Raw genomic sequence first — 27961 nt, 5'->3', positions numbered from 1 at the left:
CATCCCATTCTTGTTCATTGTTGTTAAATAAAAGATGCCTGTTCATTTGTAGTACACACACAAAATTACACCTAACTCTGAGGAACAATTCTTTTGTTGTTGCAAAAAAACATTGGAAATGTAAGACGAGCTAATATACGATTAACATTAAAGAGCAGCCTATATTTTACGAAATAACGTACTGGAATCTTGAAAAAAAATACCACAGTTCAAGATAGCAGCATTGGAATCAGCACATTGATGATTTTACTAGCCTGACCCATCCACTGGGCAGTCTTCAAGGTTAGGGATGTTATAAATAGGGAATAGTACACTTTTCCATTTGAAGTATTGAGTGTCAGCTTTAAGCTCTTTCAGGAAACATAGCCATTAGATGCAGAGTGAAGTTCCCAACTCTGCCCTGTAATCAGGCTGAGGAACTACCTCGGGGGTTTTCTATTTCCTCATCAGCCAACCTGTGGTCTTTGAGAAATAGTGCCAATTTGATGCAAGCTTGTGCCAACTGGGGGAGTTTTGTGCTGTAGGTCCATGCTCACTAGTAACTTGGTTGAGAGTGCCCAAATTCATATGTTACAATTTCAGTCAGCAGTTAACCCGGACTGAATTTAGACCTAGCTCAATGTCTAATCCCTGGCAGCACACAGTCCCTACGGGTGTTAGTTTTTACATGGTTTGAAGTGATGCGCATGTATATAAAAAAGAAAGAAGAATTTAACTCCAGCACAAGAACAACTGCAAAAGATCAGAGTTAGGATTCTAGATCTTTAACATTTGTAGCACAAATTTCTGTCCAGATAACATGGTCAACAATACATGAACACTAGGATCATTTGTACAGGCTAAACTGTACTGTGCATTACATCGTACTAGAAGCATTATTTGAGATAGAATCTTCTAGGATTCATTTCACCTTGACATAGTCTCTTTGTAACTGAAATATTCAGAATACTGTTATAATACATTCTGTTAGTCTGTCCAGCGTGCATATTCAGCCCATAAAGGGTTTTTCTCTGTATTTGGTCTTTTTCTGTTTCACCGACTCTATACATTATGTTACAATTGGTACCATCTAAATTATTTATTGACGGTATAGTGCTGTGTTCTCTGTTACAAAATAAATCACGCACACGCGCACTTGTATTGTGGGGGAAGTCATTAAATGCCAGTCACTGCAAGCTGTCGGGGAGCTGTGTGAAAGCTTGTAATGACAAGTTTGGAATGTACGCAATTTGGAGGTATTGATATATTGAGTTATCCAGAGACCACTGGAGCACTGTGAGAGGCGTCTTTATGTAATGGCAGACAATCACAAGGCTGTTGAATGGATGGAGATGTTTCAGTACAAGCCAGATTGCCTGGACTGGATGATCATCGGAAAGGGCTGCTGGCAGCTGGAGGTAAGGGTAACTTTTGTATGATCAGAGAACAGCAGGAATTAATGTAGAATTGGAGAGATACTGATGTGAGTTCTAAACCAGATATGTCTGTAAGAGAGCAGTGTACAACTGAAGAGGTATCAATACCAGAAAAGGCCTGCGCAACAATACCAGTGTCAAACCAGACCATCTTTCGCCCCCTTGTTCCACTTAAGCAGCATCAGTAACAGAGAGGTAAGTTCAACCGGAGCAGTAGCAGTCCATGGAGTAGTACCTCCAGATCTTTGTTAGTCAGCAATAAATAAAAATAATAAAACAAGGATCCTTTGGGACATTTTAAATAATGTTTTCTCTCTATCTGTCTTCTTGGAATTGCTGGAGTGTTCTAGTTCCCCGTAGTGACGGGCATTGACCTGGGTTTGCCTGGGCTGACCTGGACAGGCCTCATCACCGACATGTGTGCATCTCCACCACTTTGCGGCACTGCTTGCACTTGACGAAGCAGCACCAGTGGAATTTACAACTGCACCTTTCCACGATCTCCACCTCCTCCGTGTTGAAGCTGCGACCGCAACACATGAGCTCGCAACCGTCAATCGCCTTGGACGTCTTATTGCACTGCCGCCCAGAGGTTCCGAGGACCCCATTTCTAATGTCATGATCACAGAAATCTGGGCTTGAGTCGAGGTATACGAGGTCCTCGTCCGTGTGGGGCTTGAACTGTGAATTCTTGGGCACCAAGACTTTTGTGGAACCGACTTTCCTTTGTTCAACTTCTGTGGCTCCATCAAATTTCTCCTTCAGCACATTGCCTACTTTCCTGAATGGAGGCATGGCTTTCCAGCAAGTCTTCACTTCGCACGATCCAGAAACCCCATGACATTTACATTCCACCCTCATGTTGTTCAAAATGGCCTGGAAAAAAAAATACACAGTTAGATGTTGTGGAAAATAACCAACACTGAGCTGTTTTAATACTTGATGTGATGCAGTGCACAATATTGTTCATCTGTTACAGTTATATTTGAGGAGGTAAGGGTCACGTTTTGAACTGTGTTTGTTTTAATAGTGCAACAGTGACTGACTCTGGAAACAGCTGCATCCTTGAAGGGGTGGTGCTGCTTTGATGGGGAGCTTATGGTGCTTCTTAGATCCTGGAATATCCTGCTGTCGCGGAACATTTACGCGATAGCAGACACCTTGTCTGCTGCTGCTTACAATGTGTTTTCAATCTTAATTTTTTTTAACATTGAAATTAAGATAAATAATTTTGTAACAGTAATTGCACAGAGCGTGCCTCATTACATAACCATGTTTAACTGAATCAGGAAGAGACTTGGAAACTAGAAACAACTTTGGGAGAGACCAGAGGAGTGAGGAGGATTTGTGAAGGTAGCTGGAAGAGAAAATTTAGAGTCGCATTGAGAGGGTAGCAGGCATGATGGTGACCATGAGAGAGCAATGAAGTTATCTTGGTGCAAATAGTTGTGGCAGAGCTATGGGAAAAATAAAATAGGCCAGGGAGGAGTGGGGAGTATAATTGAGAAGGAAAAGGGTAAGCGTTAAAGAAGCTTGGGTAAAGGAGCAAATGTAATGGATGAGTAAGAGTAGAACAAGATTAGGGAAAATAGCATATGTAGTTGAGAAAGGAGGAAGAGTTGAAGAGACTTGGGGGGGAGCAGTGACATGTATTGGGGAACATGAGCAAAAGAGAAGCCTTGACACGTACTGAATGGTATATTGGAAGATAATACTGTATAGTCTATTTAGGATTTACTGTCTTAGATACTTTAATCACCCTGAAACTTCCAGAAAGCCTTTAAGTAAAGGTGTTAGGCTGCAGCATTGCAAGAGAAGTGATTTCAATGTATGACATTCTAATTGAAAGTCAACCACTCAACTGTTTGAACTACCAGAGCTAGAATAAAAGATGGTTTTAGCAAGCTTCTACAAACTCCACATGTTGGTCCATTAAAAACAACCCATTAAGATAATTGGTTGATACAATGTTAATACATTGAAACTCGCTTTTCTTTGGGGTAAACATAATTGATATGTGCCACTCTTGTACACAATGCAGTTTCATGAAAGGCCAGTCGCATTTCCAGTCGGCTGGAGACAAACCAGGGGGTAGAAATTTATCTTGGGTGGCGGCACAAAATGGGCAGTACTGGATCAGCCTCCCATTCTACACAACTTTTTACATGCAGTTCCAGTGTAGTAAATGGAATTAAATACCAGCACTGCATATACTAGGCAGCTGATCCGTTATTACCCACTTTGTGCCACCGTCGGAAACAAATTTTTACCCCTCGGAATAATGCTATGATTGAATAGTATTGACTCCTATATTTCATTGGTTTGGTTGTGAGGTACACCATGACTAATGCTTGACAACAACTTCCTATGTAGATTGAAGATGCTCAATGACACATGAAGCCAAAAAAAGATAGGGGCCTTTCTAAGAAAAGAGTTGCTTGAAAATTAATCAATAATTTAGCTGAACAAATTTGCTAATAGGCAAATTGCTTATCCTGTTTCCACATTATTGCAAACTAGATACCAAACTAATCCACAGATTTTCATTTTGATAGATATAGTCTGTTCTTAATAATTAAGTTTGTATTTGCACAAAAAATTGAATTATTCAACAATTTTAACAAAGCAATATAAATAACCCAGCAAAGTGGAAATATAGCACTAAAATCATTAGACAATTTGAGTTATGTGACATGAAAGTAAGAGAATTAGATGACATAACATTGGATCTTTTATGGTGTGTATGTAGATTGGATGACAAGGTTCCAAAATCAATTTCTATTCAGAATTCAGTGCCCCAAATCTCTCAAATGGGATTGTGACCATCACTTCAAGATTGTAACTTCAGATTTGTGAACATTGGAATTCTACTTCTCTTGCTTGAGAGAAAAAGAACACAGGAGGACGTAATGTAGGTGATTTTCCAACGCTCATATCTAAAGTGAAAGCTCAGCCTTAAAACAGAGTGCTCCATTAACTCAGCAAGTTTATCTGGCAAGAAATGTCCCAAGTTCAGTCCCAGTCTGTTGAATTAGATGGGGCAGTGGTACAGCTGCTACAGTTGGCCTATGTGTCCTCAGATTAGAAGGGCAAAAATCAGGCATGGTCGTTACTTCTGATTTTAATTCAGCAATCCCTGCTGAAAGCACATATGCAAGGAAATTGAGCTCTGTTGTGACATCACCCTGCACTCAAGTAATGTGCTGGAACTTTTAGCTCAAAGCACACTGCCGAATAATAACAGAGTGGATAAACTATGATAAGTTGCTCAGTGCCTATGAAACCATATACCATCATAGAGTCAACTGCTTCAAGAGAGAGGAAGAGAAGAACATTGTTATGAAAAGGATATATTGAAAAAGTAAAATTACAGCCAGTAGAATGTGACACACAGAGAAGGTAACAAAAATAAAGGAGAGAAGATAACTAAATAAATGCCACTTGACTATCCCTTGCAGACCTCAGAAAACCTGTGGCTTATGTTTCTCCACAAATTAACACTTCAAGTATATGATATGAAGATTGTACATCTACATTTTACCTAATGTCTGGGTCTGGGAAAATACAGAATGGTGTGCCTCAGCAATCAGTATTGAGATCTTACCATTTCTAGTTTACATCAATGACTTTGATTCAGAAACTAGAGGGCCTGAATAAACAATTCAAGAAATAGACACAGCACTCAACATGTCCAGCCAATGTAGAGCACCAATCAACAAGGCACACTAAATGCTGAGCTATTTGCCAAAACAGTAGGATACGAGTCATGTGTAAACTGTAAAGTGCCATGGCCAAACAACACATGAGTGACATGTTCAGTTAATGAGGCATTAGGGAGACCTTCAAACACTAACATCAGTTCATAGAAGAGCTGCAAGGCCGATCAATGGAGATGTTGAGGCCTTAAGATCCACTACCTGGCTGAATGGGGAGAAGTGAGAATTCAGATAGGAGGAAGCCGCTACTGGAGACTTGTGAGAAAAGAACTGGGAGAACGGTCCCTGGCAATTGGGCAAGTGGGTGGGAGTAGGAGTGCAGGGAATGATTGCGATCGATGGCGATCAGGAGAAATCCAGGGCAATGGGCGCCCAAAGTTTTGTTTTGGCCTGGAGGAAAACTGAATTATGAGGAAATACTGGCAAAACATGGACTTTTTAGCTTGGAACAGATGAGATTGACAAGTGAACTTATAGAAATATAGCAGACATAGAAAAAAGTAGATGCAAAAAACGACTTCAAATTAAATTATGAAATTGAGGACAAGGACACAGGCTTACATTAGTAATAGGTAAATTTAGAACTAATGTTAGGAATTTCTTCACACTAGGGGAAATCAGTTGGAGTTGACTTCCAAGTAGAGTACCAGAAGCAAAAACCTGAAATAGTTGAATTTTGCACTGGTGTGGTGAACTTTAAGATCTTCCTGGATGGAAGAACTAATGTGAATGGTCTTCTACATCCATATTCATTTTGTGATCTTATGATACATGTGTTCACACATATTGGTAATATTTGCCAACTTTATTGCCAACTCAATACCAATCAGCAGGAATCAGCTATGAGTAAACACATTTGATTTAACCTATTTTTGCCTAGAATTAAACTGTTGAACAAAGAAAATAATTGATGCAATAAAGAGCTGGAGAAGCTTTTTAACACATGAATTGAACTTGTAAAGTTTAAGATTGGAAACAGTTTAGAACAGAGTTGGAGTTTTAGGATTATAAACCACGTACCTTCCTTCCTGCCTCATTGTTATGCAGATTCATTAATGGCCTGCTAGAGGAAGCGCCTTTGCTTCTTTCCCTTACGTCCACAAAAGATTGGGAAAAGGCAACGCCATATGCAATATTATCTGAGCAGCCTGACCACTGGAACCCTAAATCCAATAGAAATAAAGAAATATTAATGATCAGAGCAAAAAGCCTGTTTAATTCAGAAGAGAACAATCCAGATATTTTCAAGGTCAAGTCAAGCCTAAACCAAACCAGGGACAAAATCAAATTCAAATTCTAGGAATTACAGCGTACCCTTTCTCATAAACGTAACCTGACAGGTTTATAGCTGTGTGTTAAGTCTTTTGATCAATATTTCCCAATTTCTGCTCCCGAGGGTATTGATAATTTTCTGGAGTATTAGTGAACATATAAAAAGAAAGCTGAGAAAACACCTTCAACCCATCAAGTTCACCTGATCCAGTAGACTTTACATGCTGTCCTCTCAACTCCTAGTAGTGTTGTCTCTTGGAGTGCAAAACAAATAGAAAAAGACAGCTAATTAAGAAAACATACTGGCAAATTCCTCTCAGACGCCCTAAGGCAAACAAGCAAGCTTCAGAAAGTTGCCCATTTTGTATCATGATCTAAACTAACTAACCCTGTCATTGGGAGTGTCCTCTTCTTTCAGAAGCCTGTCAAGTTCCTATTTAAAGGGCTGCAATGATCTCATACCTGAAATTGTGAAAGCCTTTTCCAGAGGCTGATGACTCTCTGCAAAAGATTATCCCTACCATCTAACCTTATTTTATGTAAGGACCATTTAGGCAACAACTTTCTGGCACCACATATGTTTGTACGTTCCTATAAACCTCTGTGGAAACTTCAGTCTGAGACCCAGGCCATTTTAACCTCTGGTCCTAAATTAAATTAAGTAACACTGTCTCCCTCCTGTGAAAGGTGGATGTGACATCAACAGACATGAACAGAAATTGGTTCATCACCCCAAAGATGCCCAAACTCAAGAGAACGGTTCCCGGGAAGAAGTTGGTGCCAGGGAAGGGTTTTGACACTAGATCCCAGTGATGGGAGGCAGAGGTCAGGTCGGGGCTGCTAAGGTGCAAGGACTCCTTGCAGAGTCCAGGTGAGCACTCCTGTTCCACGAGGATGCCACAGAAAAGTAAAATTAACTCTGCCATTGGGCTTGGTCTTATGCGAGTTTCTAAATCTGTAAGCAAAGTATTGCCGCACCAACGACAACATGTGGCCATGACATTTGCTTATCAAGTAGGTTCCTGCCTGCCTGGGTTGGGCAGCCTTCCCGTGCCTGATCTGAGTCAGGTAAGATGGTGGCCGGCAGGAACGTGGCGCGACATGGCGCCAATATCCCTCCCCATCCCCGCCATCTTAAACGCCCACCATACAGTTCCCATTGGGTGGAGGAAGGTTAAAATTGATCTCAAAATTCTTGAGTGTTCCAATATTTGCTGAGGGACCTTCCACACAAATGGTAGAACACTGGATTCCCAACAATACATAATTTCAAATTGCCATAATCAGGTTAATTGTTAATTTAAAATTTTGTTAATAAAAACAGAAAATGTCGGAAATACTCAGCAGGTCAGCCATCATATTTGTGGAAAGAGAAATAGAGTTAACATTTAAAGTCGATGATTTGCAATGTTAATTGTGTTTCTCTCCACAGATGCTGCCTGACATGCTGAATATTTCCAGCATTATCTGTTTATATTTCAGGTTTCCATCATTTGCAGTATTTTGCTTTTGTATTAATTGCTTAATTGTTTTTGGGGTGCATTTGCACTGTACACAGTGAACTGAAATGGAGTTTTCTGTTGATATGGAGATCACACTTCCACTGTGTGTTGGGGTTTGCAGTTTAATTTCCAAACCCCCACATAGTTTTACTTTCCAGTTTCTAATGCGATGTCAGTCAGATCACTGATCAAAATCTGTGTTACATCAACTCCAGCAATGTCGCAAAGCAGAAACCATTGCTCCATGTTGTTGGTTTCTTTAGTTTTCTTTACTCTAGGTGACTTATTTCCTAGAAAGAATGTTTTTACTTCCCCAGATGGTTAGGTAGATTTGTAGACTGCCAGAAATGAACAGTTTATTTCAGCTAGAGGTTCTATCACATGATCTCATGTGACATTTCTTATTTTGGAAGGTGGACATTGATTTAGGCCTTGACTGACAAAGTGGTTAGTTTAACATTAAAACAACAAATATTAGTGGTAACATTTTTTTATAGTATCTATTAAACACAGGTCACTCCTCAAATAATAGAAAATAAGTTTATCACTATTAGGGTAAACTATTATGTTGTGAATCCTTTTTTCTCACTTTCTATGGAAGCTATCTGGACTGACTGTCTTTAAAGTCATCCGGCAGATTTGAACAAGACAGTTTGTTTAAATTCCTTTGAAAAAACTTGACCAGGACTGTATAGGTTTAATTTAAGCTCAGAAGAGTTGCCAATCAAACACACATTTTCACAAATTTCACAAGATGTTTGTATTTAAATTAAATCACTTGTTTACTGCACCCCCCCCCACCCACCTGGACAGTCACAGAAAACCTGACTTAAAGCTGTCACAATTGTTTGTTGGTCTATGTTTTAGTGTGGGAAGCTGGTTTTTACCTCTTATGTACAGTGGCTGGAGACCGGTTCCAGCAAGCCAGGAATTAAGAAGAAAAGTAAAGGAAAAGGCAATACTGTTTCTCCCCTTAAAGGTATCCTAATATAACTTAAATACACAGGCTGCTAGATGGAGATCCATAATGGAAGAAAGGCTTCATCTTAGAGAACATAAGGGTTAGAAAGGGTGAGAACAGGGCCTTTGAAGACTACTACTGGCCATTATGAAATTCTTTCATTACCTAAAATGGTCTCCATCTATTTTAAGATCTAATATGTGCATGATGACAAAGAGTATTAAATGTGATTTTTTTTTGTGTATTCATCTATGGTAAATGTTATTACTGGAGGATAGAACACTTTCCCTCTGAGGCACCTGGTATCAGGGTCAAGCAGTCCTAGATAGTATAGTTAGATGCATGTGTGTTTGACCTCCACAGTGAGCTCCACTCCAAACTCAAGAAGGGACCCACTACGTTTGTGACTTTTTTTCACTTTTCATACCAGCCATGCTGTGGTCTCTCTCAGTCTGATTGCCAGTTAACGTCAGATTATAGACAAATTGCACTGCACGCTATCAACTAGACTGAAATTGCCAAAACTCTTTTCACATAAGACCTATACAGGTAAAATCGACTTTCAGGCCATTGTTCTGGGCTAATTTTGAGCATATATTTCAGAGGAGAAAGAACAATGGTTAACTCACTGCAAAATCAAGCCCCCAGATGGAGTAACATTTTTAGACTTACCATCAGGGCTTACTCCATGGACTGTGCGATCACAACCACACTTTTCCAGCTCTCCACTGCTGCAGGCGCGAGTAACTGCAAAGGCCACTCCAGCAGATGAGATTGCGTAAACAAAAGCTGCTTCTCGGGTTCCTGCATTCAAAGAAATGAGAATGGTTACTCAATCACATCAAGGTCACACCAACATGTAACAATAGAGCAGAATAGGATAGGCAGACCCAAGTTACACTGCCAGTTTCTGTGTTGTCTGTCCAACTCTGAAATAATTCTGTGCTTGTGCATGTCAGCCAGTTAGATTTCAATGTTAGGAGTAAGCGGATGAGTGCGTGGAAAGTGACATTTAAACAGGAACACCTGAGAGCTAGGTTTGTAAAGGTTATGTTGCAAATCATTTCTGATTTCTCTTCCACACCAATGGGCTTTTGTTATGTTGTGGCAATTTGGTGATGGTTACATATCGGCACAAAACTTGTGAGTCAGAGTGGTGATCAATTTGTAGACTGCACTAAAGTCAGAAATGTAAGACTACCACCAGAAAACAGTGTAAAACCACTTAAACTTTACAAATGGTGTGGAATAATTTCAGTCCTGTTTTAATAGCTTCCAGGCAGCCCTCTCGAAGCATCAGTTTCTACACAGTCTTTGACTCACTCCCAGCATTAAAATCTAATTGGCAGGTGCGTGCATGCGCAAAATTGTATTGATATGGGACAGAAAGTACACTGCAGGGGCTGGCAGTCGCTCAGATCAGCTGAATGCCTCCCCAGCTCCTCCCAACTGTTCTGAGACCATTACCTGTAGCATAACTAACCCCTAAAATAAAGCAAACTACTCTCTCTGACTTAGCATTAACTGATGGGCCAATAAAGATTATTAGCGTTTTAGATCATGTTACTTTAATGGCTGGTGGGTAGGAATGTGAAGCTGATTAAACCATGAGATGATAGCCGAGAATGAGGCAGTTCCCTGCTGGTATAGAGAACAGTAATCTTATTAAAGCAGAATTGAGGTTTCTTATTACCAAATTTAAGACTGTGTGTTTCTGCTCTCAGCATTGCAAATAGATTTATTTTAATCCTCATATATCCTTCCCTTCTCTCTGAAAGGTGCTAAGGTTTTCTGGGGTATAGCTCAAAGAGCATCTTTTGCTCTGTGGCACCTGATGAGCATTCTTCATGTATGAGGCTAGAAAGTGACTGATGAGAGAGCATTATATCATGTGGGCATCAGAGCTAAGACTAGCCCTGACTGTGCCTGGTATCTACTCACATATATATATTTCTTACTTGGAACCACTGAAAAGTAACAAGAGTGTGAATACTGGTTGATTTTCCTCTGTCAACTGCAGCAGTTGCACCATTATCATAGTTAAGATCAGCTTACTCAGTGCTGTCTGGGATCAGTAGGGTTGAGTTTTTAACCTCTAAGCTTTATGTAGGTGTCTTAGTCTTTCATAATCTGGGGCCCCTTTAACAGTGTTTTATATTAAAATTGTGTTCTATGAATTGAGACTTTCTAACAGGAATTAGCGCCAATTGGCAGTACCAATTGGATTGCTCCATTTTAATTAAGTATCTGCTAACACACAATAGTATTATTTGTTGCAAGAGGGAATTTCTCTGTTATTAAAAGTGGTCCCCAGCCTCACTCAGTCAATGCTCGAGTGAATTTTTACCATGCTAAAAATGCATTTACAAATAAAACTATTTCCTGTTAATAAGCTTTTTACTGGACAGCTGACACATATATGTACCAATGCTATTAATAATAGTAATACATTATAGGAATATGATGCAATTTTCCCTTACATTGATGGAGTGTACCCCTCTTGAATGTGCAATTCATCCCTTCTCCACAAACATTTTTCTCCAGTTTCCTCCTCTTGTTTCCCTTCCTCTCCTGAAGTTACAGACTGTGGGAATACTGTTTCATAGACTCTGACAGCTCTTTATTACCTTGCTTGAGTGGTCATTCTTCAATCATGAGTGTAACCATTTAGTATCAGCTGGTCATTTAATAGTGGGGTGCGACATATTCACATGTCAACTCAGTGTCCACATTTCAACCTGAACCACTGGTTAATGATCAGGAGCAGGTACTCTGGCGAGTTCTTTCCTTTCTCTAGGCCCAGGACAGTGAGGCCAATTGCAGGGTCATAACTGCTGCACAAGATAGTGCCTTTGGGAGAAATTCCCCACAATGTCTGTACAAAGGGCTGAAAAGCTGCATTCACTTGGACTGCACTTGGTCCTTTGTGTACTGCTGCAGCTGTTCCCTGCTGTGCTAACTTGAGCTATATTTACTTCACTGCGGTGCCACTGACAGCAGGCCCAACTCCAACAGAAAAGCAGTCACGTGAAGAAGATATCTCTGCTGCCTCTGAAATTTCTGAACCCCACCAAACCAAATAGTACCGATGGGCACCTCTGGAGGTAATACTGCCCGGTGACAACATAGACTTTGCTATGAGAGGTGGAAGCAATGAATTTTTCTGGCCACTCACTAGCTGGACACCCTAGCTTACCTGTAAAGGCCAGCAAAATGGCTTACCCTCTCTTGCCTGTGTAAACCTTCCTTGGTCCCCGGAGAAGGTACAGCAGCCAGAAAGGAAATTAATAACTGCAGTTTTTCAGCTCTTCTGGCTCTGTGAAATCTATGCCACACTCTAAATATATGGATTTCTATAACAGTGGGATTGTGTGACACGAATGTAGGAAGATCAGAAACTCAGCTCTACACCAAAGACACATATTAGTTCTCTTTTCTTAGAATTTTTATTTAATAACACCAAGTTAAATGCTACATAATCCATTTTTATTTATAAGCTACACTTACTGAGTTTTAGTTAACATTTTCTTGATGACCTTTTTATTTGTGATTTTTTGTCCTTGTTTAAGAAAGAGTCATTAATGCTTGGTAGTGGAACACTTCCTCATTTCCGGCACTCATGTCAACATCAAGAATCTGAAGTCAGTTAGATGCAGGACAAAATTGCCTCTACTCTGCCCCTAAAATGTACCTCAATCCCAAACTCAAAGGAGCAAACCAATGAGATATTTTACCATGCCCAACACTCACCCTAACACTGCTTTGAGTTAAATTATAAATCAGACCCAAGCAGTGGCGTACTGGGCAGCTTTGCACTGTGGGTCTGTGCCCACTAGGAACTGAAAGTGAAAATGCACAAACTCATTTTACATAGACCATGACAATCAGCAGAGAGGGCAAACATTCATCCATTTTTTCAGGGCTAGATTCAAACCCACAGGGCTGAAAACCAGTGAATCTACTGTGCCACCTAATCCCTTGTGGGTAGCATTTAAACATATTTTTCCAACAATGGGTATACACTTTAAGTGCAAATGTATAAAATGCACTGTAGTACACAAAAGTTGTTTTATTTTTAAGAATGACATTACCTTTTTGTCTTTACAATTATAGATTTCAGAGCACCACGTACAGTGGCTGGATTGCGATAATGAATTATGAAGTGTTAAATTGAGCCACTTACACAAGTAATTAACAGATCAGCATTTGGAAATATGAGACAGGAGGCCAGGAATCTACTGTTTAAGTGTTTACTGTGAATGTGGGTTACAGCACAGATTGCTTCTATAATCATTATAGATCAGTTAGATATAAGGCCCTAGCTGATAAATGCATCACCAAGTGAAGAATAGACTGGGTATCACATATTTGATATCCAGTCTGCACTGAGTTGGTTGAACTGAGCCAGGATAACTATAGAGGTGCTGCAAATGGCCTCAACACATCAAGCTACAGAAGGAGAAAGATCAGCTAGTGTTCCCATGGTTGCTATAATGAGTCTGGTAAAAATCACTGGAGTTTGGGCAAAGAGTTGAGGCTCAGCAGTGATACCCCCCACCCCCCATTTATCAACAACTTGCTGACACCATCGATCCAGAATAAGAAAAAAATCTCACCCTGAGTCAGACACCTAAGATGAGGAGAAAAAAAAATTGAAGGGAGTAAAGAAAGGAGTCAAGCAGGCCAATGAAAAATCTTCCACCAGAGTAACAGGTCATGAATGTATGCATTTAATTAAGTTTCTCATCTTGGCAAAGGTGCAATAGGAGCTGCATGAATGGAAGTAAGGATCTACCACACAAGTGGGGAGGAGGTGCTATCCAGATTGAATCAATCTAGATTGTGTCCAAATGCAGCAAGACCTGGGCAAAATCCAGGCTTGGGCTGACAAGTGGCAAGAAAAATTTGCGCCACACAAGTGCCAGGCAATGACCATCTCCAACAAGAGAGAATCTATCCATCGCCCCTTGACATTCAATGGCATAACCATTGCTGAATCTACCACTATCAACATCCTGGGGGTTACCATGGACCAGGAACTGAACTGGACCAGCCATACAAATAATTGGCTAGAAGAGCAGGTCAGAGGTGAGGAATCCTGCAACGAGTAACTCATCTCCTGACTCCTCAAAGTCTGTCCACCATCTACAAGGCACAAGTCAGGAGTGTGATGGAATACTCTCCACTTGCCTGCATGAGTGCAACACCAGCAACACTTAAGAAGCTTGACACCATCCAGGACAAAGCAGTCTGCTTGATTGGCACCCCTTCCACAAATATTCACTCCCTCCACCACCGACAAACAGAAGCAATAGTGTTTACCATCTACAAGATGCACTGCAGGAGCTCACCAAGGCTTCTTAGGCAGCACCTTCCAAACCCACAGATACACGGAAACCCCACCATTTGGAAGTTCCACTCCAAGCCACTCACTATCCTCACTTGGAAATATATTGCCGTTCCTTCACTGTCGCTGGGTCAAAATCCTGGAACTCCCTCCCTAACAGCACTGTGGCTGTACCTAGATACAGAGACTGCAGCGGTTAAAGAAGGCAGCTCACCACCATCTTCTCAAGGGCAATTCGGGATGGGCAATAAATGCTGGCCTAGCCAGCGGCGCCCACATCCCATAAAAATGAATTTAAAAAAAACTTACAATGCGTTGTGGATGGCTGCGTGAAAGCTAAGTTGCAAAAAGCAAACATTTCATTTTATATCTCTTGCAGTTGCTACAAAGGTGCATTCCTGACCTTTCCATTTTGACTGCACATCATCCCTGATCAGAAGGGAAAATCCATAAAAACTACATTACTATCCTATTATCGAAGGGTTTAGAGTTGACCCCCACCTCCAGCGTAAATAAATCGATTGACCCAATATCAAGCAGGGCTATCAGCAGCCATTTACAATTGCTCATGTATGGCATTTGTTCCTGGGGGCAGAGAGTGAAACCATTTCTTGAGGTGTTGATGCCTAACTTATTAATGCCTGGGTTTGATGGAATTTTTTACGCAGATATGGAGTGTTCTACAGTGGTGAAATTGGAATCTGTAACAGTTTTTAAAAGGAAAATGAATCATTATTTGATGAAGAAAATATTTTAATATGAGGAAAAAGCAATGGGACTAAATGGGACACTTTCAGAGACCTGGCACAGACATGATGGGCCGAATGTCCACTTTGGTGTCTGAAATTTTAAGAGCGGCTTAGAAAATGTGTGTGAAACTGATTGCTTTTGTCGGTGGATTGTGAGATTCGGGTAACATGACATAGGACCTGATGGCTTTATTGCTGATTTTTTGATCAGGGGCCTGAACAGATACAATATTATAAAAGTTCTACGATTGTACACTTAAAAAAAACACTGTGAGAGAGAGCAGTTTATTATTTTTATTGTACCATGCAAAATATAAATTCAATGATAGGTAGTTTTAATGGAGGATTCTGATTGGTGAGAGCCCAGAATAAACATAGTTTAATTAAGCATTAGAATCACCCAGTATCCCACATCTGAGTCAATGTTGTAATGAGAGAACAGCAATGGAAAATGAATGTGAACACTTTGTCAAAATAAATCTACACATTCCAATTGAATGGTAATAATGAACTCAAAAGATGCATACTTATCTTGGACTGGCATACCAGGGTCTGGGTGCTGCCAAAATGGCCCATGCTGTGCTGAAACACAGGATAAACACACCCCTTCCCCTTCATTGTTGCTTTATTGGACAGCAGTGTTGTCACTAGGATTTCAGAAATCTGTAATAGTGGGTGTATGAAACTGTTGTGTTATGTCCACTTGAACTGTGAAAAAACAGAGATTTCACCTGTCCAGTCTTGGTGGGTTGCCTCAGAGAGTGAACCACCAGGGCTGGCAGTAATAGTGGATGCGGTGATTTAACCAAGAGTATAGTGGATTAAAGTGGATTGCTTGGAGTGCAAGTTTTGGTACCCATAACTAAATAAACTGCAAGTTGATATGTTCTGGAATGGATTCCCCAAATGGGTGGTGAAAGCAAACCAGTAGTGACTTTCAAAATGGAGCTGGATGTATACTTTAAAAGAAACAGTTTGCAGGGCAATGGGGAACGAGCAGGAGAGTGGAATTAATTGGATAGCTCTTTCAAAGAACTGGCACAAGTACGATAGGCTGAATGGTCTTCTTTGTTGTATGATTCATTGATGTATGACCTGATGCCATGGCTTAATTGGCAAATGAACCACCTAGTTTGTTACTGACCCACATAGGCCAAGAAGGTCCCAGGAAACATAAGCAGTGTTCAGTTTAGGAACAGGGACTAAAATTGATTTCAGTATTCCCTAGAGGGGGTGAAAAATCTGTTTCTGGTGGCTGTCATTAGATTATCATTATTAAGGCTATCTAGGAATATGGAACTAAGGCAGGCAAATTAAGGTAAATTACGGATCAGTTATGATGTAGATGAATGTGGTAACAGGCTCAGGGGGCTAAATGGTCTTCTGTTCCTACGTTCCTAGTGACCCCTGCTGGAAAGTGCTTTGTGTGTCCATGTTCGATAGTGATACGTTTGAATATTATCTCTGGCCAAAAACAGCCTTTTTTGACACCTGTCAACATTGATATAGAGTCCAACATGCAGGAGGGAACGGAAGATATCTCTCACTATGGAACTACACCCCAGTAACTGTTAGAGCGTTCAGAGGAGAGGAGAGTATTGGGGACAAGTGGCACATTTTTAAAATAAATGAACAGAAAACCATTTTCCCAAACGTACAGGCATCACGTACAAAACATTAATGACTATCCAAGTTACATCTGGTATGGTTGGTGAAAATATGTGATTAATGTTCAGTATTGGTAGATTTTGTACAATTCTCAGGTGAGAAGTGAGCTAAGTCCCTGAGTACAAGGGCTAGGAGCGGCTCCTCCCTTATATTTGTGTCAAAAACGTTTGAAAAAATGAATGTTTGTGACTGTCTGACCTGTATTCGCATTTTAAAATAAAGTTAAGCTATTCAATCTCCTCGGGAAAATGACGGTGATGGAAGGAGCTCCCAGAAGCACGCTATGATGTTTTTTTTGTGAGCTACGGTATATCTTTTCCTGACTGCCTCGTCCGTCAAACCTTATCTTGCAGGGTTAAGTAATGACAGTGGAGGTCGCTCTAATCCACAGAAACCCCATTTCCCACTTCCAACATCTGCTTCTATCACCAGCGAACAGGAAAAAAAGCACCGTCACACTGCCTGTTAGGTCCTTTACAGTGGTTCTAATTTAACTGATCAAAATTGAGATAGAAAAGAGGTAAAAGGGCTGACCCAGGTCATCTGAGGTGAAAATGGTTAAAGAATGTCGAGCCCTGTGCACCCAATGAATTACTGTTTGGGTCATATCTGGGCTTGTTTTCTCCGTTCTGGTGCCAGACTTAATCCAGTTGTGATCTGCAAGAATGGTCATTTAAAACACCCCCACCCCTTGGTTAAATTAAATTAGGCGTTAGGTCTGGGTTGCGCTCTAATTACAGCTCACTTATATCTCCCACATATTGTGTAAAGGTTATAGTTTAAGTGCTGTAGTTTTCCAAGGATTTGAAATCTGAACTACGGTATTTGATTATTCTGTGTCCAACGTAAAAGGCTTAAATAAAATGTATTATTACTAAAAAAAAAAGGAGCTCCGGCTGCCCTCTCCCTATAACTTCTTCCCCGCCCAAAAGTCTCAGACTCTTGTTAGAGTTCCACCAGCATGTCTGCTGCCTGGCACCTCAACCCAACCCTATTCTGCAGGTGAGATAAGACCTCTGTGAAGCCCAGATTTTCCCACTGCGGTTATTTTAACATCAGCCTGTATTAAAATATCCCCAATGGGAGCATTAAAAAAAGAGTGCTGAAAATACTCAGCACGTCAGGCAGCATCTGAAGAGAGGAACCGAGTTCACGTTTCAGGTGGATGACCTTTCGTCAGAGCTTTGGAAAAATCTCGATTTGAGTGTGGACAGCAGGCCATCTGATTATTGGGACCTCAGAGCTGAGCCCAATACACGTTTCCACCCATACAGCAACGACTAGATAATGATCTGTGATGAGCTTTTTTTCTTCACTTGACCATTTATGTCAAAGTCAAATGTAACGCCTCCAGGCTGGATTTAACTAGTTCCTTTTATATCAATGCAAAGTGGTTTGGGAATCACTGCGCTCCAAGCAGTCATCTCACGTGAATTTGAACCCCCAAAGTAAAAATCTTGCCCAGCTTATGCCACAATAGAGGCTATGGATAGAATCTGTAACGATCTTGGTCTTTATGGTTCAGTCCTACACTGATCAGTGTTTTTAATGTATTATTGGGTGAAGGACAGTCTGGTTTTACTAAGGCAGACAGCTTCACAAGAGCAGACAGTACTGGCAGTTTGGTACTTGCACAATTAAAAGATGTGCAGAGTTCCATCGCCAGGATGTGAAGCTGATGAAATGTTCTGCCTTGGTAAAACCAGACTGTCCTAACATAAATTGCACTAGTATTAAAAACGTAAAGAAGTTTCAGGGGACCACCTGGATTATTTTAAATTCTAAATGGGCTTACACCATTTGTAGTTATACTGCAGGTCAAACGGAAGTCCAAGTGATGTGACACTGTCTCCTCAAGATGGCCTCACACTGTGTGTCAAAATTAAGATTACACTGAAATTGGGACTTCAAACTTAAGTTAAATTGAACTACATCACAGAATCACAAAACCTGTATGGTGCAGAAGGAGTCAATTTTGGCCCATCGTGTCTGTACCAGCTCCCCAAATGAGCAACTCACCTAGTTCCATTCTCTAGCCTTCTCCCCATAACCCTGTACATTCTTCCTTTTCAGATAATAGCCTAATTCCCTTTGAATGCTTCAATTGAACCTGTCTCCACCACACTCTCAGGTAGAGCATTCCAGATCCTAATCACTCACTACATGAAAAGCTTTTCCTCATATCACTATTGCTTCTTATACTAACTACTTTAAATTTGTGTCCTCCCATCCTTGATCCTTTCATGAGTGGGAAGTTTCTCCCTATCGACTCTGTCCAGACCCCTCACGATTTTGACATAATATATATATTTATATAATATAATATATAATATATTGACATAAATCACTGTTGCATCAATGCATAAACTGAGATCTAACTTGACTATAAAATATATCAATAAAAATTTGAATAAAAGTGACAAATACAAATTGCTGCCGGTGAAATTTGAATTTACATATTTAAACTTGTTGCGTAGTGTGTATGTTTGTGTTGCATGGCATAGGTAGCGTTATCCCTGGGGCTAATTCTGTGCATTTCTGCTCAAGCTGAGTCCTGTACTGGCCTTGAATTTAATGTAAAGTTACATATGCCACATTGCAGTCCCAAGAGTTCTCTCTCTCTCTCTCTGTAGTGTCCTCATTATTTGAGGGTTGCTAACCAGGGCTTATTCCATGATATCATTATGGGCAAGGCGAGAAGGCAGGTGCCAAGAACTACCTCAGCTGGCACAGGGATTGAAACCACGCTGTTGGTGTAATTCTGCACCACACTGTAGCCATCTAGCCAACCAAGTTAACCAACCTTTCCGATTGCACTGTTAAGTTTCCTAAACAGGTTCCACATGTTGTTTATTTATGTATATTATCTGTTAATTACATCTCCCTGCTGATCTGGTTAGCCTACTCAAAACCCAGGATTCTCCTGCAAATCAGATTATAGTATTACTCCAATATACCATACTTCCCTATGCATCTCTTTTGATTTCTACAATTCCCTCCAGATTCCAAGTCCTCACAAGCATGTCTATCTTTGTAGTGTTTTATGGTCTAACTTACTTGGGATGCTTTAACTGGTTCTTATTTCAGCAGTTCCAAATGGGGTGGCTAACCACCGCCTTTTGAAGGGCAATAATTGCTAGTATTGTCTGTGACACCCACACCATGTGAGTGCATAATTTAGTATCAATTTAACTCTGAATGTAATCTTTCTTTTATTTAGAACTGATCTTAATTTCCTGTCCTGTTCTTGACTTGCCTATACTAGTTTGGTAAGTCCATGAAGTACAGGTAGAGTACCTGTAAATCAGCCAGTAGATCAGCTATGATCTTATTGAATGGCGCAGCAGGCTCGAGGGGCCAAATGGTCTACTCCTGTTCCTATTTCTTATGTTCTTAGTACCTCAAATCCGGCTACCTGAAAACTGGCGGTGTCAAAAAACCGGACATTTATGTAGTAGAAGACTCTACTGTTTGAGCTGTTGCGCACAGGTTTTTGTCTGCTTGAGAAAAGATGAATGCCCGCAAAGAAAACAATAAATCAATTTGAGTAACTGGACATTTTTGAAAGGGCGCCGCTGGTCAAGCACAGTACAGGTTTAGCCACATTCTGGATTGGTTCTAGCTTAAAGCACAAGGAGCTTATCATTGCTTACTTGCTCTGATTCTGTTGGCAACACACCCTCAAAATGTAAAAAGCCAGAAAGACTGCTAAATGAAGATCGATATTTCATGAGAACTAAATGTAAACCTGATATGTTGAACTCTGTGACTGAACCTATTACGTGATAACAAAACAGGTTAGTTTGCACCCAGGTTACCAGGCTGGATGTCCAAAATCTGAGAAAACTGAAATCAGGCACGGTTTTGGTCCTGAGTGTGCCAGATTTGGGGTACTGTACCTGTATTTCCTTTGATCATCGAGTAAGGTAGCTTTGTGGTTATGCTACCTGACTAGTAATACAAAAATTTGGACTAATAATTGGGAAACATGATAAGCCTGGTAACTCGAGAACTTAAATTCTGTTAACTATTTAAACCTGGAGTAAAAATTGTGACCATGGAACTGTTGCATTGTCATTCAACACATGATTGGTTTACTAATGTCCTTTTGGAAAGGAAATCTGTTGTCCTTACCTGTTCTGGCCTTGAAACTATAGGATTGTTGTAATTCCAAGTGATCATGAAACAACTGGATTGTCATAAAAGTCCAACTGGTTTACTAATGCCTTTGTGAAGGAAACCTGTCATTCTGACCCAGCCTGGCCTATATGTGCCTCAAGATTCACAGCAATGTGGTTGACTCTTAACTGCCCTCTGAAATAGCCTTGCAAACCACTCAGTTATATTCAAATTGCTCATTGGACTTCAGCAGTTCAAAAGAGTGGCTCACCACCAGGGCAATAATTATTGGTTTTGTCAGTGACACCCACATCCTTCAGTTGAGTAAATTTATATCAATTTAATTCTGAATGTAATCCTTATTTATTTAGAACTGATCTTATGTCAATGGTTCCAGTGCTATTATCTCATACAGTCAATATTTGACCTATATTATGCAATTATGCAGTCCTGTCACAAAATGACTATGTGCAACTGTCTCCACATTGCTGTCACAGCTCTGTGCATATTTGTCCTTGGATTATTGTCACCATTCTGTGACTGCCCTGTGAGTGACAACAGCTTGCATTTATATGATGCCTCTATGTAGGGAAACTTCCCAAAGCACTCTACAGGTACATAATAAGACAAGAACTGACAGAGTCAAAGAACGAGCCATTAAGACAGCTGAATAAACAAGTGAATAAAATCTTAGTCATGTTTATGGAGGAAAAAGAGGTGGAGAGACAGAGGGTTTAGGAAGGGAGTTCCAGAGCTTAAGGCCTGGACAGTTGACAGCACAAGTGCCGATGGTAGGGCAAAATATGGGGATGCACAAGTCTAGAGTTGGAGGAATATGGTGTTTTTGGAGGTCTATAGGACTTCACGAGGTTACAGAAATAAGGAAAAGTGAGGCCAGCGTGGGATTTGAACTGGAGAATGGGAACTTTAAAATTGAAACATTGATGGATTGGGAGCCACTGTGGATTAGTGAGCACAGGAGTGATGGATGAACAGGATTTAGTGCAAGTTAGAATACAGGCAGCAGATATTTGGATGAGCTGAAGTTTATGGAGGATGAAAGACAAGGGTTTCAGCAGCAGGTAAGCTGTGGCAGAGGTAGAGACTGGTGATGTTGCAGAGGTTAAAATAGCTGTCTTTGTGAGGGGGATATCTTTTGTGACATTCTCAATACTGTCACTGCTGTGTGTGAGTGTCCTTGGATTACTATCATTGCTCTGTGTATGATTGTCCTGGAATTTCTGTTCCTACCCTGTATCTGACTGATTTGGGATTATCATAGCTGTCCAGATATCACCATCAATGGTCCATTTGTGGCACCATTGGGACCATTGTTTGCCTTGTATGTGTGTTATTCCGAGTACTACTTTCTCTATTTGTACATCTCAGTTGCATTAATTCTATGCATTTTATTTGTCAATGCGTGAATTACGAGAGATAAAAATTAACACTGAGAAATGTGAAATAAAAACAGAAAATACTGGAAACACATGACAGTTGGATCAGGATTTGAAATAGAAAGACGGAGGTGGAAATGTCATGTTCATTTGGGGCAGGGGTGGGTAAACCAATGAGTAGCAGATTGGCCATCTGTTATACACCCCAAGAATATCCCTTTCATTAGCTTCTGTAGGAATGAAAAACATGCAGGCTGTATAACAGATGTCAGTCTGCTTTGACCTGTTCTACAGCCCCATGGAAGTTGAACGTTCTGCTCACGTTTTCTATCGTATTTCTTGAATTATTGATATATGATATTTTATGTCATTATATTCTAGTGTTAGAAGCTGTGTCATTATCAGCTCCCTTAACTATTTTTCTTCTCTCCCACTCTCCTGAATTTGTTGACTCTTAGGGCCTGGAAGCCCTTTGATATTTGCATGTTGGTCATTGTTGATGTGTGAGCTCTAACGATCAGCAACCCATTTAACCACACAGGGAATTTTTGAGCCCACCCTTGCCCTTGCCTGAAGTTCACAGTCTACAGCAAAGGTTGCTGGATAGTCATGAGTGGTGAACCCTGGCCAGTGGATTCCTACTTAAGTGATGAACGTTGACCATGAACTGGGATCAAATCTTAAGTCTTCCTCATCAGTAAGGCTTGACTGTTCACTGGATAAACTCACTGAGCCATTAGAGAATATGTATAATTGGTATTATCCTAGATTATGATCTAGGATAACACCAGTATTATTGTCATTAGATTAATCATTGGATTTATCAGCTATTTCAGAACCCATTGGACCGCAATGGAAGCAAGTTATCCTTGATCCTGAGGGACTACCTAAGACGAATACTGTTATTTCTAATCCACCTGTGCATCATACATCTCTGGATCACATTTTGCCTCCTGGTTGCTATCACTGATCTACACTTCTTTGTTCTGGATTATTAAAACGATACATCCTCTTTGGGTTTCACTATTGGTTATCTAGGTCTTTCAGTGATATATTTATAATTTGTCTCAGAACGTTGTTTTGTATTCTATTTCAGATGAAGGGCAGAAGCCCAGTTGCAAAATACCCCGAAAGGGTGAAAAGAGGAGGGGAGAAGACAAGTTACCTCATGGAGCAGTAATTCCAAGCCCATTGTGGCGGTGAGAGCAGACTAAGGGAGATAAAAAGTTCGATCATTTTGAAGTCTTGGGAAAGAATGGATTAGAGTGAGAGATAGTGTAATGAATCATGACTTCAACACAGTGAACAGGACAATATATTTGCAGTTTAGAAGCAACATGAGAAGAAATAGTGTTGATAAATTAGAAAGAAGCAAGAGACCTATCATTGTAGTTTAACCTTTATTGACTTTCCAATAATTAATTCCTCTTCCAGGCACAGAGAATCCAGATCCTCCCACCTATCATTGTAGTTCATCCTTTATTGACCTTCCAATAATTAATTCTTCTTTCTGGGCACAGAGATTCCTGATCTTCCCAGTATTCTATCTTGAGATTGTTGTCACAAATGTGTATGTGCAACCATTCTCTCAGCCTTTGTATAAATGTATTTAATTTATGAGTAATCATTGCTCCTGCTCTCAATATCTTGTGTTGAATTATTATTCCTGATCTATGTATATTAAATCCCAAAATTACAATGATAGATGTATGCCTTCTGTAGGAATTACTCATTCTTATAAATGCAAGTTCTTTTCTTACCTTTAACTTGTGTGCCTTTGGCTTGTAATAACTATCCTTCAATTCTCCTATCATATTCCTGGAGTATATGACAATATAAGAATTTCTAGAAGCAGGAAAAGATCATGAAGGACTGCAAGTCTTATCCCTTTTCATAGATCAATTCTCTCTAATCCCTTCACCTTTCTCAAAACATTTCTGAGTCTCTCTCCAGATTTTCAATTGTTTTTTTGAACCCAAAACTATCAACTTCTGCTATTTGGTTTAACCACCTCTGTCGCTGTTTTAATTGTGCACTGCCACTGATCCTTGCACCATTCCTGATTCATGTCCTGCGTTTGTAATCTCTGATCTATGTACCTGGTGTGCAATAACCCGGGATTATTGGTCTCGCTCTCTGTGTACCTTGTGTGACCACTTTGCCGAATACAGGCAGTGTGTCGACAGTTGAGCAGTTCCAGCGGCGGTTTCTAAACTGATGCTGACACTCTTCTATCGCCAGCTCCGCTCCTCTCCGCACCGAGTCCATCACCTCCACATTGCGCTTGCAGATCTGGATCTGTCGGTTTATCAAGCCCTTCAACCTCTCGCACGTCTCCTCATCCTGAATGCTGGCGATCGACGACAGCTTGGCCAGATACCTGTCAGAGCAGCCAGAAGGCACCAGGTTAGCAGGAGCAGGGATCCGTCAGTGCAAAACAAAAGGGGCTGTGGTAGTTTCAAAATAACCGGAGGTCTCACCACAGTGTGACCAGGCAGATCTGCCACAGTTCAAAACAGGAGATTTACCAGTATGAAATAGGGGGTCGACCTCAGTGTATAACAGAAGATCTATTGCAATACAGCCCAGGTATCATAGCTTCAGAACCCGAAAGACATTCCCTGGGCCAGTGCCAAAAACATGTCTTAACTATCTGTTTTGTCTGGAGACTTCCTTAATATTTAACGTTCTCCACTCAAATGTTTGTAATCACAAGAGGTCAACACACGACAGAGGTTCTAACAAAAAAAACGCACGAAAAAACGAAAGTTGTTTGTAAATTCCAACTTGCCCAATTCGCTCCTTATTTCAGTAAAATTGGAGTTAAAGAATCTGAGTGAGCTTTATATCAACTCATGACAACTGTTCAACGAGGAGGACCGGAGAATGAAGGCTCATCAAACCAAGTATTGGACAACCAGTTACACTGCAAACTCTGGTCTTTTCTACAGCGTCTTGTAATAATGTTTGTAATAATTTATTAATTAATTGCAATATTTTATGTGGATTTTTTGGACAAGAGGAGCATTTTATTCTCGGTAACGAGCAGTTTTTGAAAAATCCCTTCAGTGTATTTGAAACGGATGTGTACAAAATTGTGCGTATGTTTCGGGGAGGGGTGTAGGAACAATTATGTTTTAATTTTGGAGGCAGAATTATTACTGAAAACGATCAGAACATGGATTGTGGGAATAGTGTAGGTCACACGTTGTGTTATGTATCGTATATATTTCGCACAGTTCTAAAAGATTAAATGTTATTTGTTTGGGGACGGTTTCTTTTTGCATTAAAGTATATTAATGAGCAAATCCCAAGATTTCACTTGCTCCGCCACTAAATATCTAGATTTGAAAACAAATTCTTAAAACAATCTTCAGAAGAGTCATTATTCAGCCTGAAAATTTAAAAAAAGGATAAACTAATCAAAAAAGTTGTCAATTCATCTGATCCTCGCTGTGTGTATTGTAGTTTATGGGGAATTGCCCACTAAATTTCACATTAGAAAAAAGGACCTGCGGTTTATTACGGACACCCACCACTTGCCTTGCGGCTAATGAGTTCTCTCTCCATATACCAGCGTGAAGCCTGTCAGGTCAGTCAGTATAGTCCTGGTCATGGTAACAATGCAGATTCCTGTAAACCAGAACACTCCGGCTTTCACAGATTTCCCAAATTCTAAACGTTATTGGAAACGAACGCATTTCCTTATCTGAGGAGTTCAAAGTTGCACAATAAAAAAAAAACACTTTTTGTAATTAAAGGGTTAAGGGTATCTGAATCTTCCTTTCTGTAGTATGGTGCACCTTCATTTAACCTTATAAAACCCCCCACCCCTCGAATAACTTGATCGGTTGTAGGCCGCCCTGCCTCCTCTCTGTTGGTTAGGGTCGTCCACAGTAAGCACAATCAGGCTGGCGAGGTATCTGTTGTTTGGGCGGTTCACAGCACTAATGACAGTGTACGAGACTGTTGTTGTGCAAAGCTGACCTTCAGCTCCCCCCCAAACAGCTCCCCCTCCTCCGATTTGCCCAGTATCGTTTGGAAAACAAATACTTTCTTTAATCAGACTTGGGAAATAGACAGGTCTTCTCTCTCACACTCCTATCTTTGTTTCTTGCGGATTTTAGGACTATATATATATATGTGTGTTCCAACAGCAGAGGACAGAACAATTGTATTTAATTCCGTGGGCTCTATAAATCACAAGAAATGCTAATTGTGTAGGACCAGCATCGCACTCCCGTAGAATTACTTTGTTTTTTTAAAAAAATCACCACATGCTAGTAATTTAAATTCGCGGCAATTCTTGATGCAAGCAATTTTAAAAAAAACAGTTCTAAATTCACCCCTTACCTCTGTTTATACATGGGTCTGATTATAAACTTTTATTTTGTTGAAAAGGGTCTATATTGGAGAATCACTGGCAATCCAGACAGACTGGACATCTTTGCAGTACAAGGAGAGGCTATATTCAAGGTACCACCCAGCTGTTATTCCTCGGTTATATCAACATTTTCTACACGAATGACATATTTTGACTCGTTTCTTTCTTAAAAATAAAATCATTGGAATAAAGCAGCCTGGGGGAATCCCACAATTTAAATAACACGCCTGTCATCTGCCGGTACCTTCGCTCACAGTATGAATGAAAAATGGGGATTAATTGAAAGCACGTATCTGCTGAAGTGTAGAACAGGTCTGTACAAGTCTATTTTTTCTCTCTCCCACTCTCTCTCAGATCACCCCACCTAACTAATGAAAATTAATGAATTGAAATAAATAAATAAGATTGGCATCCCCCAGCCCGAGGGGCATTGATTATTGGCAAAGAGATGTGTACCAGTTAAAAAAAAACTTTCAAATGTTATAAATATAAATGTAACTCCACTATATTATCAGTCAAATTATATAACAAGGATCAGTTTAAATTGCCCAATACTTTGCTTTAAAAGGGTGGCATTGTTTTACTGAGAAACCTTTCAGAGCCTGAATGACAACAGGATGGGAGTCAAGGGTTGGAAAACACTGATCTAGATAGATCTGAAGGTCTTATTTAAAAAAAAGTCACCAAAACACAAGGAAAAAAATGTGACTTTTTTGGAAGAGAACGAAACTTGAATGTAACCCCCCCACTCACCTCATGCATTCTGCCTGTTGCACCAGCTCACCCTCAGAAGAGGGGATTAGAACTTTTTCTTTGCAATAATATTACAAATGTAATAAGTCATAATTATCAACACTTACAGCCAGTTACTAGCATTTGCCGTAAACAGAGCCAAGATCAGGACGAGAAGCGAACGCAGGAAGCAGACCGGAGTCATCACGAAGAAAGTCCAGCAACCTAAAATCCAGGCAAAAATATTTGATCCCTTAATTGCAGATGGTTTTTCAAAATAAGTGTTTCAGAATTTTTCCCTCATAAAGATCACATAAAGTGCAACAAGTCTTTTTTAGTTTTCCAGGTTGTTTGTTACAGGTTAAAAAAATCTTCGCCCCAAGAAAGATCCACTCAATTTCTTAAAAAAGTTATAATCAAGGATGTCGCCAATATATATAAATGTATACGGACGGAGAGAACGTCTTTAAGTGCTGTTTGAGTGTGGTTATAAGTGATTTCTGGTGAAATAGTACAAGCCTTCTACGGTCGAGGGATGTGATGTGAGTTTAGCGGAGGTTCGGTGGAGCTCCAGCCGGGTCCAGGCGAGCTCTGGTTGGGTTGCAGAGGCAGGAGGTAGCGCTGCGAGTCCCGGTGCGGTGTCGAAGGCTTGTATCCGTGGGATGTTGCGCCGAGGCTGGGTGAGCAGGAGAATGTGAG

General features: G+C 40.4%; 1 protein-coding gene across 1 annotated transcript; it reads right to left on the bottom strand.

Moving 5' to 3' along the window:
• Positions 1-27961, bottom strand: wnt4 (wingless-type MMTV integration site family, member 4). Its single transcript, XM_041206580.1, has 5 exons — positions 27391-27961; positions 24291-24526; positions 9539-9670; positions 6152-6294; positions 1-2291 (listed from the first exon to the last, which is right to left on the bottom strand). The coding sequence occupies exons 1-5, from the start codon at positions 27465-27467 to the stop codon at positions 1824-1826; spliced, it is 1056 nt and encodes a 351-aa protein (XP_041062514.1). The 5' UTR covers positions 27468-27961; the 3' UTR covers positions 1-1823.

Source organism: Carcharodon carcharias, chromosome 15 (assembly GCF_017639515.1).
Source record: "Carcharodon carcharias isolate sCarCar2 chromosome 15, sCarCar2.pri, whole genome shotgun sequence".
NCBI lineage: Eukaryota > Metazoa > Chordata > Chondrichthyes > Lamniformes > Lamnidae > Carcharodon > Carcharodon carcharias.
The sequence above is the reverse complement of the archived record's forward strand: the minus strand, read 5'-3'. Positions and strand labels throughout refer to the sequence as shown.

Excerpts from the sequence above, each read along its gene's own strand:
- wnt4 (XM_041206580.1), bottom strand. The coding sequence starts at position 27,467 with ATGACTCCGGTCTGCTTCCTGCGTTCGCTTCTCGTCCTGATCTTGGCT. Across the intron at positions 24,527-27,390 it reads GCAAATGCTAGTAACTGGCT|GTATCTGGCCAAGCTGTCGT; the intron begins GTAAGTGTTGAT and ends CTGCTCTGACAG. Across the intron at positions 6,295-9,538 it reads CCATGGAGTAAGCCCTGATG|GGTTCCAGTGGTCAGGCTGC; the intron begins GTAAGTCTAAAA and ends TATTGGATTTAG.